Source organism: Nelumbo nucifera, chromosome 1, assembly GCF_055504915.1.
Source record: "Nelumbo nucifera cultivar China Antique chromosome 1, China Antique-T2T, whole genome shotgun sequence".
NCBI lineage: Eukaryota > Viridiplantae > Streptophyta > Magnoliopsida > Proteales > Nelumbonaceae > Nelumbo > Nelumbo nucifera.
Window position 1 is genome coordinate 27,179,808 of NC_142649.1, and position 19,784 is coordinate 27,199,591.

A 19,784-nucleotide genomic window follows, 5' to 3' on the forward strand; every position below is an offset into this window, starting at 1 on the left:
GGTTCATGGCTAATGCTATCAACTGCTGCCTTTGATGATTCGTGAAATGAATTCTCAAGAGCTTAATCTGTTGTTGAAAGGGAAAGATTTAAGAATGGCATTTTTAAGATCGACAAATCCTAACAAGAAATATCTTTTTCTTCTAGTGTCAAGAAACAATGTTAGTTGATGTTGTGCCTTTTTTGCCAATAATTCACTAGTCAGGAAGGTCCAATGGTTCCAGCCTGATCAAATGTGAATCCATGCAATGTAAAAATCAGAAGCCTGCCCTCGAGGAGATATGGTTAGGTCAACATTACTTGCAATAAAAGCTCAGCAATTTTAAAGATCACAATGTCAAATGGGACAGGAGACGGATTTTTGTACACAAAAGATAGCATAAAACATGAAATTTTGAGAAACGGAGCAAACATTCAAGTGAACAATGATCTGTTTTCCAATTGAATCGAAGTGGTCAAAGCTTTAATGAAGAAGAATAACCTGAATCAAAAAGTTAAATGGGAGAGAGATCTTGCAAAATTATTCAATCCAAACTACTTTCTTGTTCAAATATCTGAGCCTAAAAATCTCCTCAAAGAAATAATCTGCGCTGGTATGGAAGTTCTTCATCTGACTAATTCTTATTACCATCCTTCGCAGTTCCTTTCCATATTTGAGTATTGACCCTAAGGTCCTCATTTTTTGCTGGGCATTCAGAGGCGATCTCACTGTGATCACCACTTCTTTCAAGCAGGGAATAACAAACCTCGAATCCACCTGCAGAAGAATGCATCAAATTAATATTAATTCTGAGTTTTCACCTGGGTTGAAAAGTTAAATGTGCGTATGATATATATGAACTCACGCTCTTTAAGCTGTTCTTCTGGCACAAAGCAGCAAACATGGCCCCGTGGATTTCAAAAGTCTGCAGTTTTTGATGACTGTTGAAGAAATCAACCAAATCAACTTCTGGGAAAGGTAGTGGATTGTCAGAATTCCCGGTGAACTCCACTTTCATAACCAGGTGCTTCACCTCCCTCGCACATTGCAGGATGGTGCTCACTGCGTCCCAACGCCACTGTACACCCTTGATTGACAAGAATTCCAGAGCTCCAAGTTTTCCGAATTCCACCTTGTGAACTCTACCTGAAAGGCAGTTACCAAAAATTAAATTGCAGATTCTACTTGTTATAATGGGTAGATAAAGATCCAGAAAGTCACCACCTTCACTGCTCGAGATTGAGAGGTTCCTCAAGCAAGATGTTTGGTTAACTCGAATCCAATTGCAACCTTGGATTTCAATTAACTGAACTTTTGGGCAGCTGACAGTGAGTGAGCAGTTTCCCATGCCATAGAACTCCAGCCTACACTGCTCCAGCTGTTGCAATTCAATGGAAACTGATCTCAATCCTTCACAACTACGCAGTAACAAGTTCCTTAAATTTGGGCACACACGAAATGCATCAGAAAGAGCTCTGTCCTCCATTATTGCTCCAACTATTTCGAGATTTTGGAGGTTTTTGAAGACACCCCATTTGGGAGAATGGTCCATGAGCACGCCCCAAAGCTTCAATGATTCCAATCCTGTTGCATAACCGATACAGTCTAATTTTGTTGGCATCCCATTCTGGACATGCTTATCATTCTGATTGTCCAGACGGAGCTCCAGATGCCGAAGGGAGCAGCTTGTGCTTGATAGCCATGAAGCAAGGCCTGCATTAGAGAATGGACAGTAGACCACGAGCTCTTCCAACCAGACTATTGATGAGACCATCCGGCTCACGACAGTGTCTGAATCTGCTGTACCGCAACTGTTATCAAAACAATGGCGGGGGAAGTAGAGGCTCCGGACGAATGACATTGATTCCTTGAAGCGCCTAGAGACACAAGCACAACTTGTTACATCCCTCGCGTTCCTCATGTGGGACAAAATGTATTGAACAATGGCATCTGGAAGAGCTTCCATTCTTGCAAGATGCAGTTTAATACGTACTGAGAAACAACTGAAATTGAAGGGAAAAAGAAGAAAGAATTAATCAGCGAAGTAGATCAATGCAAATTGTCGAGCGAATACCAATTAACAAACACTTGGCAGTAGAACTAGACCTATTACTCCTGTGCAGTATATCACACTGTCTAAGAAATCCAAATTCGAAGTTTATGATTTGACGGAGGCAAGTAGAAGCTAGGAATATGAACAAACTAAATGCTTATTACCTATATGAGGATGAGCATGTGCGAGAAACCATATGAGATTAATCTAAGAAAACACATGGGTATATATGTTATACAGGTAGAAACCGAGCTTCAGTTCTCCGAAGATGGATTCTGAATAGAAACCCAAATGGGGAGAAAAGTAGAAAAAGAGATAACCTGAGATCTAGTTAATGGCTTCTGAGGATGAGTTCTGAGTAATGGGGAGGAATGGTATATATAGAGAAGAGGTAATCTAAGCTTCTGTTCATGGTTTCCTGAAGGTGGGCTCTCTGAGTAGAAAGTTGAAACCGAGACGGAGAGAGGGGGAGGGTGGAGAGAGAAAGTTGTTGATGGGATTGAATCAGCCGAAGCTTCAGAAATTGTGATTTGTGAAGAGGCGCGCATATATTTCGCATGTCTGTTTGCTAGTTTTTGCGGCTTTTTTTTTCAAAATTTAAAAAAGTGAGGGATTTTCTTTTACTTTTTGCCGCGGCGTGCGCCCACGTGGCCCCGCCCAAGACCGAGTCGCAAATCGAGTTATTTTGGGCTGGGCCTGGCTCAATATAACACCGACCCTGTGAAGAGGGCTGTAATCGGGTTGTATTCGGGTCGGGTTCAATTACATCGAATATGTTCGCATTGTCGAAATTCCAAATCCGAAATCCAAAATATTGGCTGCGGATTGGATTTGGATTTATTGTCATTAAAATAAAAATTTTTAATTTGTACAATATATATATATATATATATATATATATAAAGCACTGTTTTCAAAACTGGACCGGGCCGGCAGGAACCGGTTACCTGACCAATTTCATTTTCCTCCAAAATCGTTTTTTCCTTTAAAATCGTTGATTTTGATCAACAAATCGCTGAACCGGCCGATTAATCGTTTGAACCGTTTGAATGATTTTGACCGTTTTCTAATTTTTTAATTTCTTTTTATTTTTTTATTAGAGCAGGTTGGCCATTAAGTCGAACAGTCAAACCGTTCAAACCAGTAACCAAACCTCTGGCCGGTTCAGTCACCAAAGTTGCAAAAATCTATTAAAACGGTGTAGGCACAGGTTTGCCCTGATTCAAGCCGATCTCCAAAAATATACATAACATGTAATAAATATATACATACTTCTTTCAAAAGAAATAAAGCCATGTACTAAAACTGTCTAAGGTGGAATAGATATTGAAGGTGGAAGTGTTGAGTGTATCACGTTGATGTGGTGGGGAAAAGAAAAGCCTTCTCACATGGGTGGGGAAAAGAAAAGGAATATAGCCCATGATTAACACGTCTTGTGAAGAGGACAAAAGAAGGGATTGGAATCATGAATCAAACCTCTCTCTCTCTCTCTATATATATATGTTTTGGAGGAGCTTATTACTATGAGAAAGGGATTTTGCAGAGAAAGAGAATGTTTTGTACAAGGAAAAGTGGGGGTGGGGGGAGCTTATGAATATGAGAAAGGGATTTGCAGAGGAAAAGAATGTTTTGTACAAGTTCTACAAGCCTTTTTTAGAAGAGTTTGAATCTGCCCCCACAAGATTGCACCCCACAATGTCCCACAGCATATTCTTACCTATATTGGAAACATCTCCTAATGATAGTAACAGAAATGATGATGACATTGGGAGATGTTCCCAATATAGGGCGGGGATGTACTGGGAGACGTTGTGGGGGCTGATTTGATGTCTTTTCAGAACAAAGGGTTTATTGATACTAGGTTTCCGATATTCAAATTAACCCATATCAGGTTTTTCCTCATGAGGCTGTTATGGTTTTCAAGCCTTCAACCCTCTTACAAGGCTAGCTTCCTTTCGCCAAAAGTTTTAACGCGTTTCTCCTCCTTTGCTTCAAGGTTTTAAACTTTGGAAATTTTGGTTATTTTGGGCCTTAGGTCTATTTTCCTTTCTAAAAATTGAACAAATTTTTTTAATAAATTTCAATTACTTATTGATATTTATAGTACTTTTAACTGCTTTACATTAATATTATCAATTATTGATTTTTATTATTATTATCAAAAATTGAGGCCAAATGAGTGATCATAATCCTGAAGCTTTGATGTTTTGTCCATATATTTGTTATATTTTGATGACTATATCTTTTATTTCGATGACAATATCTAAATCGAAATTTTGAAGTGAAATTTCATTGAAATGTAGAGTCATCCCTTGATATTTGCTAGCTCTTTAAGAAGACCAAATTGGCTGGAACCTCGAACTCTCAAATGTTTAGGGCTGTAAATGGGTCAGGCAAACCCATTAGACCCGAAACAAACTAGTATGTGGCCATTTAAGTCTTTTATAACTTAAAAAAAATCTTGTGAGTTTAATTCGTAATAACTATGTATCATCAATGAAATGCTCAATAACACATATTTAAATAATATTATATTTGAAAGTTCATTATATATACATATATATATATAAACAAGGCAGTGAAGAAATTTTTTCTTTTTTTTGAATTTTTTATTTTTTATTCCACGTCATTTTTTAAACAATCAATGCGATGCACTTTCCCAACAACCTAAATAATCTATTCCCCTAAAATTTCTCCTAAACTACCTCCCCCACTATTCCCCACTTTCTCCAAAATTATCTCTAATTCCTACTTATCCTCTCTCCTATATTTTATCTATATCTATCTAAAGAAAGTTTGGATTAAAAAATTTAAAAATTATTTAAATATTCTAATAAAATTATATAATAACATTAAAATATTTATTAAAAACATAAAACATAATTTTATATTTTTACAAAATATATCATGAAATTATCTACTAACAAATTAAATTATGTTTTTCCAGATTATCAATTTAAATGTTTTTCAAATATTTAATAATATGTAATAGCTTTAAATAAATAAAATTCAAATAACAAAAATTTAAAATATTTTATAGATTATTTAAATATTTATCATAACTAGATTTTAAATAGTTAAAATAACAGAATTATGTAATAAATTTAAAAACATTCTTAAAAGTAGAAAAATAATTATTACATAATATTGAAATTAATAATAATTTAATATGTTACAAAATTAATAATGAAATTATGTAATAATAGTATAAATTATGATTTTATGGATAATTAAACTCAATAAATAATTAATATTTTAAAGTTTAATTATTTTACATATTATTTAAGTATTTAAATAACTAAATAATTTAAATAACAAAAATATTTAACATAACTAGATTTTAAGTAGTTAAAATAAAGAAATTATGTAATAAATTTAAAAAATTCTAAAAAGTATAAAGATAATTATAACATAATATTGAAAATAATAATAATTTAATATTTTACATAATATTGTAAATAACTAATTTCACTTATATCAAGTAATAATTCGAGAAAATAACTTTCAAAAAAATAATATTTATTAATAATAATTTTAAACTCTTAATCTGGGTTTGTTCTATAATTATATATACTAAAATTAATATTTATTATATTTCAGTAATTATTTATTGTTTTTTGTGATAAATGTATTATAATGATTATGTATAAATTTATTTTGTTTTGTTATTTAACATAAAACTTTCAATAATTATTGGAAATTTAAATACTATTTTTTAATTTTTTTAATTTAATTTATTGTACTTATTGTATTTATTGTATTTTTGTTATAACTTATTGTTTAATTAATATTTATTAGAGATTAAACTATTATTTGAGATTATACTATTTATTGACTAACTTAATATATTTTTATTACTTATTGTACTTTTGCAATTATTGTAATTATTGCATTTTTTCATTATCAATATATTTTCAATAATTATATATTTTCGCTATAAATTTTCAATAATTATTGGAGATTAAACTAGTGTTATTTAACAAGGATAAGACTAGTAGTTTAGATAAAATTATGAGTGTTCATGAGTTGGTTTGGTTCGGTCATAGGTTATTTGGCCAACCAAATTGACCTAGTCAGGTTGGGGAGTTGGTCAGTTGAAATCGACTGACCTTTTGTGAAAACCAATGCACTCAAGTTGTATCAGTTTGGGTTGGTTTTCACAAAAGGGTAGTCGGTTCAAAAGATTTCAACTTAAAAATTAAATTAAATTTTAAAAATTATAATGCAATTATTAAAAAAATAAATTTAAAAATTAGATTTATGAAATAAAACATTTTAGACTAAGAAATATGGGAAATTTCTCACTTTTCTTATTAAAATTTATATTTAATATATATATATATATCCATGGTTAGGTCGTTCAATTTTGGTCAGTTTACAAATGGCCAAAGTGAAGCTTATTCGAATTGGTCGAATTGTGAATTTTTTGAACCAAAGCTAACATAAAACTCTAGAAAACCGACCAACTCGGGTCAAGTTGATCGGGTTGGTCGGTTTCATAAGTCTGATGAATAAACCTAACTGAAATTAATTATTGTTATTTTTGTATTATAAAAAATTTATTAAAAGTAGTATATAAAATATGAATAATTATTAATTACTTAAAAAGTTGAAAATATAAAACAATTGTAGGATCATTTACTAGAACACACCTTATAATTTTACATATTTACTTAAACCTACCTTATAATTTTCATTTTACTAAAACATCACATATGTTTTACAACTTATTTACTTAACCAACCTTTAATTAAGGAGTGTTTGTTTTGCCATTAGGCCCATGATTTTTTATTCTAAAAATACCCTTAACACTTTTTTATATAGAAAAAAATAGCCAAATAAGGGAAAAATGATATTTTTTTTCTATTTTCTTTTAATTAAATTTATTTAAATGAACATTAGGGTCAACACTGTCATTTTCCACTATCATCTAATGGAAGATTGATTAAATCCGTTGCAAATTATAAGTGGTGTTTTAGTAAAATGCTAACTATAGGGTAGATTTTAGTAAACCCATGAAACTATATAGGTTTTGTAGTAAATGAACCCTTTCTATTATTTATGTTTCGCTTAATAAATCCCATCCCCGCTAGTATCTAAAGTAAAACTTTAAAGTAGGAGTTGAAAAAGGTAGAAATTAGATTTTCTTTATATGTAAGAAAAATTTTATATGCATTCATTCTTGCATTATTTCTAGAAACTTTTTAAAAGTTCTACATGTATAATTTACCTAGCAAATGCTTATCTCCTTTAATCTTTTGAAGATTGAAAAATGCCATATAACCTAGATGTGTTTGCATTTTGTGTTTGTATGAATCATTTTGTTGCTTGTGTCTCTACATGTGTCTTCTTAAGGCTGTGTTTGGAAACAATGCAAATGAAGTGTAAATCCCGGTTCAGGGTAAATTTGTACTCTGGTTCACTTTTGTCTGTGTTTGGCAACATTACATTTTTGCATTGACAAATGATAGACCAATGCATATTTACATTGATAATAAGATGTAAAAGTACATAAATAAAAAAAGAAGTAAATTTGCATTCAAGTGGCATTTTGATAAAAAAAAAAGCATATGCTTTATTGGAATTTGTTTTTGCACCATTATGGCTAAAAGTCTGTTTGTTAAGAACGTAAATTTGTTAATGCAAAACTAACCCAACTTTACAATTTATATGAACCGTTTTACACTCCACATATTTGCATCGTTTCCAAAAACAACCTAAAGCTCAGTTTGGAAAGAGTACAAATGCAAATATGCACAGTACAAATACATACAGAATATAAAGTTTTACACTCTACATATTTGTATTTGTACTCCTTCCAAATTAAGCCTATACTCTTTACAAACTGAGCTTAAATGTCAAGTACCGCCATTTGGATTAGCAACTAAAATCTTTTTTATTTTTTGTATTTTTGGCAAATGACTCTCATAATCTTTTCCCACAACTTCTTTCACTATGAAGTAAGCCCATACTTCACTAGCTTTTCTTTTCCTTCTCATTTCACTAGCACCAACTTTAGTGCTATCATATTGGGACTAAGAAAATGCTTCATCAAAGTCATGGCCATAGGGAAAGGGTGTTTGGGAAGAACCAAACATTTTAGCAAATATAAAACATTAAAGCACTAAAAATTAGAAAAAAAAAGAAATTTAACTACCCCTTACCTAGTAAATATGGTTTAGTGTCCTAACTTGATTTTAATAGATGAAGTCTCTCACTCTCTTTGTCTTGGCCTCCCAAATTACTAACTTAAGACAGTTGAGTAATTCACCTTATCAAAAGAAAGTTGAGAATTTGAGAATTGAGATTGATTGTAAAGATTAAAGAGTAAGAGAAATTAATTGTAGTAAAAGAGCATAAGGGAACGTTAAAGAGATTGAATGTTTTTGTGATGAAAATGAGTAAGGGTAAGGGTATTCATAGGAGTTGGGAAATATTGGATTAATCAAAATACCCACCTAATGATGGGTGGGATATTTTGATCCTTTTGGAGTTTTTATAGAAGTTTCTATCAAAATTCCTCCAGACTAGTTAATTATAATAGTTGGGGAGGGGGGCATTTTAAGGACCTTAACTAGTTGTATATAGCCGTTGGGGACATCTAAGTCATTTAAGCCCCCCTGAATAACCATTGAAAAGGGAGCTCCAATGGCTATAAAATTTGTGTGTCAGGCCATGTTATGTTGGCCCATGGGGCCCTGCCACAGCAAAAGCCCATATAGGCTGCTAGTTGTCCTGGCATGTGGACCTCTCCAAGGGTGTATTCAAGCTGAGCAAAGTTGAATACCTGGCTATTCGAGCTCAACTTGCCAAAACAATGCCAGGCTCAAGATCGATTCGAGCTAGAGACTTAAGCTTGAATTCAACTCAGCTTAAGAGCTCACAAGTTTGAACTCAGCTCAGCTCGGCTTGAGCTCGATTGCTAACCAAGCTTCTTATAAAAAATAAAAATTATACATATAAAAATATCTTTTTATTTTACATACAAAAAATTAAGAATTATGAAAACTATTTATTATCATAAATATAAAATATAAAAATATTATATATGATATTTATTATTATACATATAATAAAAATTAAATATATATACATACATACATACATACATACATACATAACATACATACATACATACATAGTAGGCTCGATTAGGCTCACGAGCCTCATAAGTCACGCTTCACTAGGCTCGAGCTTGGCTCGAAGTTCAATTAAAACTGAGCCAAATCAAGCTTTTCATGAGCCGAGCTAAAATAGCTCGTGAGAAGCTTGATTCATTTCCACCCTAACCTCAACCCCCTGGCCTAGTCCAACACGAGGGTTCACAAGTTTGGTATGGCTATAGTTGATTCTTCTTCTTTTGAGTTGGAAATAAGAGCTAGAAGGGAGATAGAAATGTAACTTGATCAAAAGGAACTTAGGGCAAAACTAAAGTGTCATTTAGAAGGCAAAATAGGTGTATAGAATTCCACCATGTGACTCCCTTTAACAAATTCAATCTCTTGGCTGAAGGACTACAGTGGAAACTGGACTTCCTCTCAATAAGTCATTCTTTCTACCCTCTCTTCTTTCTTTTAGCTACTATTTTGCACCACACATCCTGATCTTCATGATTTTTTTCCAAATTTGATTTCGTAAATCTAGCCTGCCACTATTGATATTTTATATTAGTTACCAAATGCTTTTGAAATTGAAATTGTTGTATTTAGTATTAGGCCTTCTAAATCCCTTAGGCTTGATGGCCTTAATTCTTTGTTTACAAAATACACTAGCCCATTATGGGCGCTGAGTTAATATCTTCCATTCTAGGTTATTTTTGGGATCTGACAAGCACATAGGAAATTAAGGGGTTCTCACAATTCACTTAACCAGACTGTGGGCCTTTTCTCCAAACTGAATTGGTCTTTTGGTGTTTGGAAAACCAAAAACCAAAACCAATCGGTTAACCGGTAACCAGTTCAGTTCTTTTGCTTTTTGAATTTATAATGTATATTATTAATAAATATATAATTATGTAATATAAATTATAGAAATATATTTAATATATTATATTATAAATATAACCGATCAATTCGATTAACCGCTTGGTTTTTCATATTGTTTAATTGAAACTGAACAGATAACTCCATTTCCAAAACACCAAGCTAGAAACTGAACTGATCAATTTGGTTGACCTGGTTTGATTTCATCGATATGGTTCAGTTTTTATTCTTTCAATTTCTCATGAGAACCCCTAATTTATATGATCCCTATGATGCAAATTGTGGAAAAAGTCAAAGACTTCCAACCTATTGGCCTCAACAATGTACTATATAAGATGATTGCAAAAATCCTAATCTAGTAGTTGAAGTATTTTATACCTCAAATCATCTTAGCATACCGATTAGCATTCACTATATGCTAGCAAATTTCAAACAATATTGTAATTTGCCATGAGGTTATTCATACTCTAAAGAAGCAGAAAGGGAAAATTAGCTACTTCATGATTAAATTCGACCTAAAAAAATCTTATAATAGAATGAAATGGGCCTTCTTGCTGAGTGTTTTGCATAGTTTAGGATTTGGCAACCTATTTTGTAACTTCATTTGTCACTATATTTCCACTATTAGTATGGCTATAATGGTGAATGGATAATAGGGTGAGTATTTCTTTCCATCCCACGGACTCAAACAAGGGTGTCCATTTTCACCTACTTATTTATCCTTCACATTGAAGTACTCTCCCAAATATTGCAACAAAAGTTGGATTCCCATAACTTACATGGTATCCATTTTATTAATGGAGCTTCACCTAAACCATTTGTTATTTGTTGGTGATTGCCAACACCCATTTTTTGTTCAGTCCCTGCACCCTACTTCTTTATACCCTATTCTAGGGCCCCAACACTTGAAAATATAACCAAATTAATTTGAGACATTGAAACCCAAAATTCCTATTTTCAGTGCAATTCACACGTCAATCACCTAACTAATAAACTTAACTCCCGATTAACGAGGACATTAAGATTAACATCTAACACTATGCATACTTTAGTAACCTAGTTAGACACAACCCTTGGACTTAGAACACTTTAAATTTCATGGCTAAACTCTAAAGACACATCGCTCATCACATCAACTTCCTCTCTAATGGTCCCAATCTTTGCAATGTTCAAACCTTGACTCCACAAAATCAAATCCAGCACATCCATTGCCTCAAGGTCACTAGGATATGATCAACCCCAAACCTCACATCAACTCTATGATGGTCAACATAAAAAATAACAAGATTCCATTTTGATGTCTCTAAGTAAATAGAGATGACAACCAAGATTAGTAAATTCCTTCTCAAATATGAACCTTACACCTAACGCCTCACCTTAATTTGCACCAATACACCAAATTTTGACTCAAAATTCCGCCATTTGACCCACCATCTAGTCAAGATTTAGTCTCAATAAATCTTATTGATTAGAGTTTATCAGCCATCATCCAAGTTTTATTTGACCGATCAAACCTCACCGTCATATTCAAAGATCCAAAAATCCCCTATGTATCAAATTTCATGACTTAACTACATTTAGCCATTAAACAAGCAATATTTCACTTCAAGCCTTTTTGTTAATTGATAATAAGCTAAAACCTTGATCCACACTATATTTTTTCAATCTACACCTCTGATCAAAGACCCACCACTTTCATCCCAAAAATGCCTACCCACCAAATTACATCCCAAAATTCCCAAAATATGAGACTATAATGTCAAGCATGTTAGATAGTTTTGTATGCCCTTAGCTTCAATCAGAATGATGTACTTTATGAGTTTATTGTAAATGAATAAAGATACATATTTGATTCATGTTCCCTTGGTATGTTTCTGTGTAATACCCTTAAACTGGACACTTAATGAGACTCGTGTTAGTTTAGAATGTTCACAGCCAGTGGGTCGGTCTGGGGAGACCTATCCTGACAAGGCTGACACTGTAGTGCCACCAAGTCGGTTGGGGTGGCTTGTCTCAGCTGCCAGGGTGAGACCCTAGGCACATACAGTGTAGGATTAATTGAATCTTTGAACTGTACCAGATTTCCAGTATTGCCCTGGACCTTGGAGATTGATGGGAAAAACTGGAAAGTTACACCCGACCCCTAGACTCGATTATGATACTACACTAGGTGTCGGATTGGGCTGTCTTTGATGTACCAATCAGTGAGATCCTTAGCGGGGGTCAAAACCTGGGTATGTTGGGACAGTCCGAGAATTCATCTGAGTGGGTGATCATAGTGACAGGATCAGCCCCTTTGTCGGACAAAGGTAATGATCGGGGATGCACTCTCACTGATGGAAACCAAGACTGCCGGCAGCCGATTTCAACCGTTGAGATTTGTTTTGCAAAATATATTTTATATAAGATATAAAAGTATATATGTATGGTTTCTAAATTGTTTACAAGAAGGTTTTAATTCCCGGGATCCATATAAGTGGAGAGTGCAACACTGTTCCTTGCAGCCGAGGGAGAGGTCCTCTCTTGTCGGGCAGTGTATGATCATTGTGGGCTGAGAGGTTAAGTGTAAGACCATTGAGGATAATGCCTGATGGGCTAATTTTGCATCTGCCCACAGTCCCTGGGTGTTACAAGGTGGCTTGGCCCAGGGACCACTTAGTGTAAGTGTTGGGCCCATAGAGCTCATCTGATGGGTTTCAGGGGGTACACTGTCTTCAGTAGTGCATTCGGCCAGGCCTTGTAACAAAGGCTGGGTTGAACCCATGTGGTTGATGTGTAGATCAATGCTTGGGTCCCACGCCATACAAGGAAGCCCAACTGGGCAGCAATTTGGAAGGTTTTTTGAGTACATAACCTTAATGGGCCTTAAGCCCATTTCGAACTGGGCTGATTTGATCAGTCATTTAAAGGGGGCGAATTCTAAAGAGGATCAGCTGAAAAGATTGGGCTTAGACCCTATCCACTCAGAGAGTCCAAGATCTAAATGGGATTTAGATCTGGAAACCTCCTAATTAGATTAGGAGACAGTTGATCTTATTTGCAGATAAGATAAGGGTTATCCCTTATCACTAAGGGACTTCTAACCCAAATATGATTTGGATTAGCAGCTCCTAATCTGATTAGGAGCTGATCCCTTTTGAGATTATAAAAGGGGAAGGGGGCGGCAGCCTACTACACAACAACATCCATAGCATTCTTCTCTTTGAAGAAAGAGAGATTGAGAGATTTCCTGCATACTGCGAATTCTCTCCTGCCGCCACCTTCCTGCTTTTGCCATTCCTTCAGTTCGATCTCCAGTTCTTGGGAGCAATCAAGATTGGATCTTGATTTCAATCTTTTGTGAAAAGATTGGTTGGAGCTGTACTCAAGTCGTCTAGTTGATCCTTACGAAGGATCAAGTTCTTTTGAAGAACGTTGCTGATTCTGCTCCACCCTGCACTGCGCCATCTTCAGTGGGAGCAGATTTTGGATTCTTCCTTGGGCGTCAACACCTCCATTGGGAGATAGTATTTCTCCGTATCAGGTATAATCCTCTCCCACTCCTTTTGGTTCAGATCTGGTTCAGTTTATGGTTCAAGATTGATCATTGAAAATATGATTTTCTAAATAGGGAATACGATTCCCAGTTGAAGGGAGAGATAAAATTTCTGAAATTCGCCCCTTATTCCGCAATCATTGGGCGTCCATGGGATGGATCTCTCATCCCTTCAAAGCACGCCCCAAACTCTTATTGAACACACAAAACACTTAGAGATCCATTCCAAATTGGGGAAAACCTTGCACAAAGAAGGAAAAGTCAATTGCAAGCCTTTTCCTTTCAAAATTTCTGTCCTTTTACATGAAAATTCTCTCCTGAAGCCCAAGCTCTGTGATTGGGCGAGATTCAAACATGATTTTCCCTCTTTTTCTATAAATAGAGATCCAACTTGAGCCTAAATGGAGGAGGAGAGACATCAGAAGCACCTTTTAGCCTCTGTAAAACCTCCATTTGCTAGAAACCCCTAAGCACTTAAACCTCAAACTTCAAATCCACCCCTTTTTTCACGTTAGAGATTATAGGCCAAAAATACTCCCTAACTTAATAGTTCATCCAAGCTTCACTCCAACTTGTTTTAGTTGCTAGAAAACTCTTACCAAGGTCACACACGAGAGGTAAGCCTTTCATTCTACTATTTAACTTAAGTTTGTATTCTTATTTTAGTGTATTTCTAGGTTGCTTGAAGTCCTAGAATCGTGAAGAACTCGCATTATTGGCTTCTTTCAAATTAAAATAAGGTAGAGAGATGAGGGTCTTAGGGAAATTAGTACCTAAGACCCAATAACATCACCTCAAATCTATTCCGAAAAAAACTGGGAGTGTTTTCACCAGATTTCCGGAATTCTTAACAATAATTTTTATTAGTTTTTTATTGTAAATTGAGCCTAAAGAACTCTCGTATTGAACTGCTACAAGAGCTTGGAGAGAGGGGCGCCTAACACATTCCCTCTTATAATCTTTTGGATTTCAAAATCTCTGGATTAAGTGCATTTCCCGATGGAGAATGGAGTCACTATGTAGAAGATAAATCAAAATTTCAAAGTTGAAACAAAGGCCCATTTTCTTTGAAAAATGGGTGGTGACTCTATCTTCTTTGAGCCAGCCATGAAATTCCCATAGCTTATAGTGATCTAGGTAGAACAATATTGTTTACCTTGGAGCCCATCCCTATGTATCATAAGCAAACCCAATTATTGCTAAAAGTTGTTTGCATGGAGATCAACAAATTATGTAGGGATTTCTATTGGAAAGGAACTTATAATTCAAAAAAATTCTTACCTAATGTCTTGGAGTTCCATGTTATGTCTTAAAGAGGCTGGTGGTTGAGAATTACTGAATGTTGAGTGGAAGAATAAGGCACTGATGTGCAAACTTACTAGCATTTTTGCACTAAAGAGGACTCTCTTTGGGTTAGACTTATTAAAGCTAAGTACCTCACAAATCATTTATTTAACTAGAAAGGTGAAAGGGTGAAAGGGCATGCTTCTTGTACATAGGACTGGAATGTTTAGTTCTAGGGCCTTACTTATGAAAGGTTGTAGGTGGATTCTTATAGATGGTTAGAAGGTTAATGTTGTGTGATGATCCTTAGTTCCCTGCTAGCTTGCATTTTTCCGATAATGTTGATCTATTTGTTCCTTCTCCATAAAGTAAAAAATCTCATTAATCATGATCTGATGAAAAGGCATTAAGAGCATATTAAGCTTATGTTCCCCTCACTATTGAAACTATTTTGTAGATATAACTCCCTCTTCCCACATCTAATAGGTGTGATCATTTGGTGCGGTTACCTACCCTTCATAGTTGCCTCTCCATAACTTATGATCCTAGTACTTCTAATGCAGAGGCCATTTTGGGTAAGTTGATCACTTGGAAGCAGCTTTGGAGGTATAAGAAACTCTCTCCAAGATTTATTTTGTTCTTATGGTGTTGTATCCATTGTATACTCCTCACCAAGTCTTGTCTGTATCACCATTCTAAGCTAAACAAACTACATTTTTTCACTCAAGCAAGAAAGAATGGAAATGGAGCGGGTTTGGGGCAAGGCACCCACTCAGTTTTGCCCCATTTTTAGTGTCGAGGGAAGGGCACCCACTCTCTATCAGGGATGGGGAGTCCTCAAATTTTTTCTTGCCTTGAGGCAACCACTTTAAAATAATCTAATTGGTGGGTATTTTATAAAAAAGGTTATGAGAATTTGGGGGTATATTAGGAATCAAATTATGACAATTGGGAGTACTTTAGAAATGGGATTATGGGATCCTAGGATTTTAAGAATTTGAGGAAAACGTAGGTATATTTGAAAAATCTATATTAAATCTAGGGATATTCTCTTAATTTACCATCAGGTTTGGAGCGGGTTCAAAGAATCATATGCAAACCCCATCCCTGGTTCGGGGCATAAATATTTTCCCCATCCCTACCTCGTCTCCATTTAAGATTGGGGAAAACCCATCCCATTTAGAGTGGGGCCTTGGTTTTATAGGAAAAATTGCCATCCCTAATGTGGAATCTATAAATCACATCCATTTATATTATAAGGTGGTTCGGGTCAACCATGAATCTAAGAATCAAGATGCACCCCTCATCGACATGTAGTTTCATGGTTATCTTCTTGATGCATGGCAGTTGTTGTGAGTGACTTAACTTCAAAGAGCTCTTCTTAGGTCAAATTGCTGATTGGTTGGTTGAAGATAAATATTGATGGAGTGGTGGGAGTTGACAAGGCTGTAGTGTTGGATAATCCCATACAAGTGGATAATCCCGAGATGTGCCTCTTCCCATGGATAATCCCACACAAGTTGATGCAATGGATTTTCTTCATGGAATTCAATTTGTGTTGGAGTTGCATGTAGTTTGCAATGTGGCTTTTGAGGGTGATGCGGAATAAATAATTAACTTTATGTTGGTGGAATCTTAAACCCCACTGTAGTGTGTTTACACTTTAATTGTTGATTGTAGAGGTCTCTTTAATTTCCTCCATTCGTTCTCAATTTCCCATACTAAGTGATATAACAATATGATTACACATAAAGTTGTCCTAACTTCTTATTAGTCGTTATATTTTTTGAAAGTCAAAATTGATATGAATTAAAGCTTTTTTTTTTCTTTTCCCATATTCCTTTTTGTAAACCTTATAAGGTATAGTTTTGGAAACAATTCTACACATTTACTTACCGGGTTGGGATTAGGTCTACCCTGAATGAAACTAAACTCACTCATTAACAACACTAAAAATGCTAGGTAGAAGCCATAATCCTCATTATACGGCTGTTGGTTTTCTTATTAAGATAGTTTATAGGGGTAAGAAAATGGGTAAGTTTTACTCAGAACCGAGTGGAACTCGTCCTACCCAATCAATTATACGATAGGGGTTGGTTCCACATTATTGGAACCAACCCCCACCCAGGCTGGTTCTAGAATCTAGGGGTTTACACTACTTGAATCAACCTAATGAACTGGCCTTGGAACCAAACTCTTGCTTTAAAATAAACTCTAAATTACTTTTAAGTATGTGAAGATTTGAACAAAGCACTCATTGTTACATGTTTTCATTTTAATACTTGAATGTGTGTAATAAGTAAAGTAAAAGTAATTTTACAAAATTTAAATTGTAATGATAAGCTTTGAACCATATATTAATATATTACAACAATCTACATATTAAATTACCCAATTTAATCAAGAAAGATTATATAAATTTTAAACTATATATTATGTATATTGAAAATCAAGTTTTTAAAGAACATGTCAATTTTTAAGGGGGAGAGTAAAAAAAGAATAGGTTCCACAGGTTGATCCCGAAATTGCCAAGGCCAAAATTGACTTTGGAAATAATGTTCAAAGGGTAGGTTCTAGTTCCAAAAACCTAGAACTGACTCCTACAGGGTAGGTTCTAGTTTTTTCCATGGAACCGAACCAAATCAACCCGTGCTCACCCCTAAGTTAGTTTATGATGGAGTCTAAACAACCAAGCAAATAAACTCAGCTTCTATCATCCCATGATTTAATAACATAGGAATTGTTTGACATTGTTATGTAATTTAATATGTTCAACTTTTTGGTTTAATCTATATACACATATAGTCTTTTTTAAGAAAAGAAAAATGATTTTTTGCCTTATTTTTCTATTTTTTTCTAACTATTGAATATGTTTATGGTTGTTTTTATTCTAATATATTTAGTTTCCATGTAGTAAATGCCTCTTAAATATTCTAAATTATTTTATAGCACATATTGTGTAAATCTTACATCCATTTAAAGAAAATATTCTAAATGGCTTAACTATGAAGGTTCATACTTCATACTTTTAAACTCATTTGCACTTATAGGTAGTGAAAATTTTGCATCCAAAAAATTAATGCAAAAGTTATTTTCTCTTATATAAAGTGGGGATTACATTTTATTTCCAATCTTATTCTTCCCTTCTTTGGTTGAATAAATGAAGGTGCAAGACAAAAACTTCAAAGGAGGTCACCCATCTATGTATTACTCCACTCACGTACGTTTGACTTCGAAGTTCTAATGGGATCCTTATTGTTTCAAATAAACAATATTCATTTTCACCTTTATTTCCCCTTTTTATAAAATGGAGATTACATCACTTTTCTTATTTTATCCCTCTCGAACAAACCTTGAAGCAAAAATAAACCAAAACTTGCACTTAGGGCACTTGCATTTTTATACATTTACTCCTAATGCAAATGAAATTTGTATTACAAACAATTCTATTCTATAGAAAGAGTAGTGTTTAGATGCAAATGGTCCTTTCACCATAGTACTCACAAGAACTCCTTTGAAGTTAAAGGACCAAAGTAACCTTAAATTTTGATAGACGCATTACACTTTTTACTAAAAAGAATCTTTGGTCATTATTAATGCTAATAAAATTATGTAAATATTCTTGTTGTAAGAAATTTACTCATTATTTAATGCTATTAAAATTATGTAAATATCCTAAGTTATAAGAAATAAACTAGCCACTGCTAACTTTGTTTGGTTTGAAAGAAAAGGTATCTGCCAGTACCTAATTTTTGCTTGGTCTCTTCACCTTACCTCTTTTACACTCCTTTTAAACCCCAAAACTTGAAAACATAACTAAATCAACTTGAAACTTATGAAAATTAAAATTCATTCTTTTAAGAACAACCCGCATGTTAAACGCCTAACTAAGTTATACCAATAAAGTTAACCTTTGATTAACGAAAACATTGAGATCAACATTTGACACTTCATTGGCTATATTACCCTCAATCAAACATAATCCCTAGATTTAAGGGATCCTAGGATTTTAAAATTAAAATTATGGGATCCTAGGATTTTAAGAATTTAGGGAAAACTTAGAGATATTTTAAATATCAATATTAAACCTAGAGATATTTTACTAATTTACCTTTGGGTTTGGGGTGGGGATGAGTTTTGTACATAATTCCCTGAACTTGCCTCCAACCCAGTTTGGGGAAAAAATATTTTCCCCGTCCGTATTTAGGGTTGAGCAAAACCTGCCCCGTTCGGGGTGAAGTGGGGCGGGACCCCAATTTTACGAGGGAAATTGCCATCCCTGATAAAGCCTATCAAGTAATTAGCCTTGTAATGGTCTCTTACACCCAACCTCTTGGTCCACAATCATCAGAACATTATCCATAAGGAAGGACCTCTTCCTTGACTTAGGTGCGCAAATGGATCAGATCATGGTCCAATCTGATCCTATTTGGTCGGATTTGGATCACCTTTGGTCAGATAAGATCGGATCCAATGATTTGATAAAAAAATCAGATTGGATTCGGATCACCCCTATCTAATCCAATGTGTTATATATTTATAAATATAAATATATAAAACATATATATGTTATTTATTTATTTATAAATATATTATTTATATTGTGTTTATATAATTTTGTTATATTATTTATTTTTTATAAAAAACATGTATATATATGATGAAAATAATTAAAAAATACTTGTATTTTTTGTTTTTTCTTTATTTAAATTGGTATATTTTTTTAATAATTTATTAATTTTTAAAGAAAACAAGTCGGATCAAATTAGATTCAAAGATTTGAAGATCTGATAGGATTCGAATTCAAATCGAGTCCTATCAAATCCGATCGGATCTGACATGAACAATGTTGAATCGAATTCGAATATACCTTGATTCAAATATGATCCGATCCGTTTGCATTCCTACCTTGACTACAATATGCAGTGTCACACTCTCTACTCGAATGGAT

At 34.1% G+C, this 19,784-nt stretch overlaps 1 protein-coding gene across 3 annotated transcripts; it reads right to left on the reverse strand.

Annotated features, from left to right (window-relative positions):
• Positions 1 to 418: 418 nt before the first annotated feature.
• Positions 419 to 2,606, reverse strand: LOC104609653 (F-box protein At1g10780-like). 3 transcript variants are annotated; one of them, XM_010276015.3, is made up of 4 exons: positions 2,197 to 2,606; positions 1,204 to 1,982; positions 845 to 1,125; positions 419 to 756 (listed from the first exon to the last, which is right to left on the reverse strand). In XM_010276015.3, the coding sequence occupies exons 1-4, from the start codon at positions 2,226 to 2,228 to the stop codon at positions 520 to 522; spliced, it is 1,329 nt and encodes a 442-aa protein (XP_010274317.1). In that variant the 5' UTR covers positions 2,229 to 2,606; the 3' UTR covers positions 419 to 519. The 3 variants fall into 3 exon arrangements, with proteins under 3 accessions (XP_010274317.1, XP_010274319.1, XP_088752381.1); XM_010276017.3 differs by having other exon boundaries at positions 2,353 to 2,605; XM_088896255.1 differs by having other exon boundaries at positions 2,086 to 2,605.
• Positions 2,607 to 19,784: the final 17,178 nt, after the last annotated feature.

Bases quoted from the DNA above. Each gene is read 5' to 3' on its own strand.
- LOC104609653 (XM_010276015.3), bottom strand. From the start codon at position 2,228: ATGGTTTCTCGCACATGCTCATCCTCATATAG. The intron at 1,126-1,203 runs GTGGTGACTTTC...ACTGCCTTTCAG, and splicing joins CTCAATCTCGAGCAGTGAAG to GTAGAGTTCACAAGGTGGAA. The intron at 757-844 runs GTGAGTTCATAT...ATTCTTCTGCAG, and splicing joins AGAAGAACAGCTTAAAGAGC to GTGGATTCGAGGTTTGTTAT.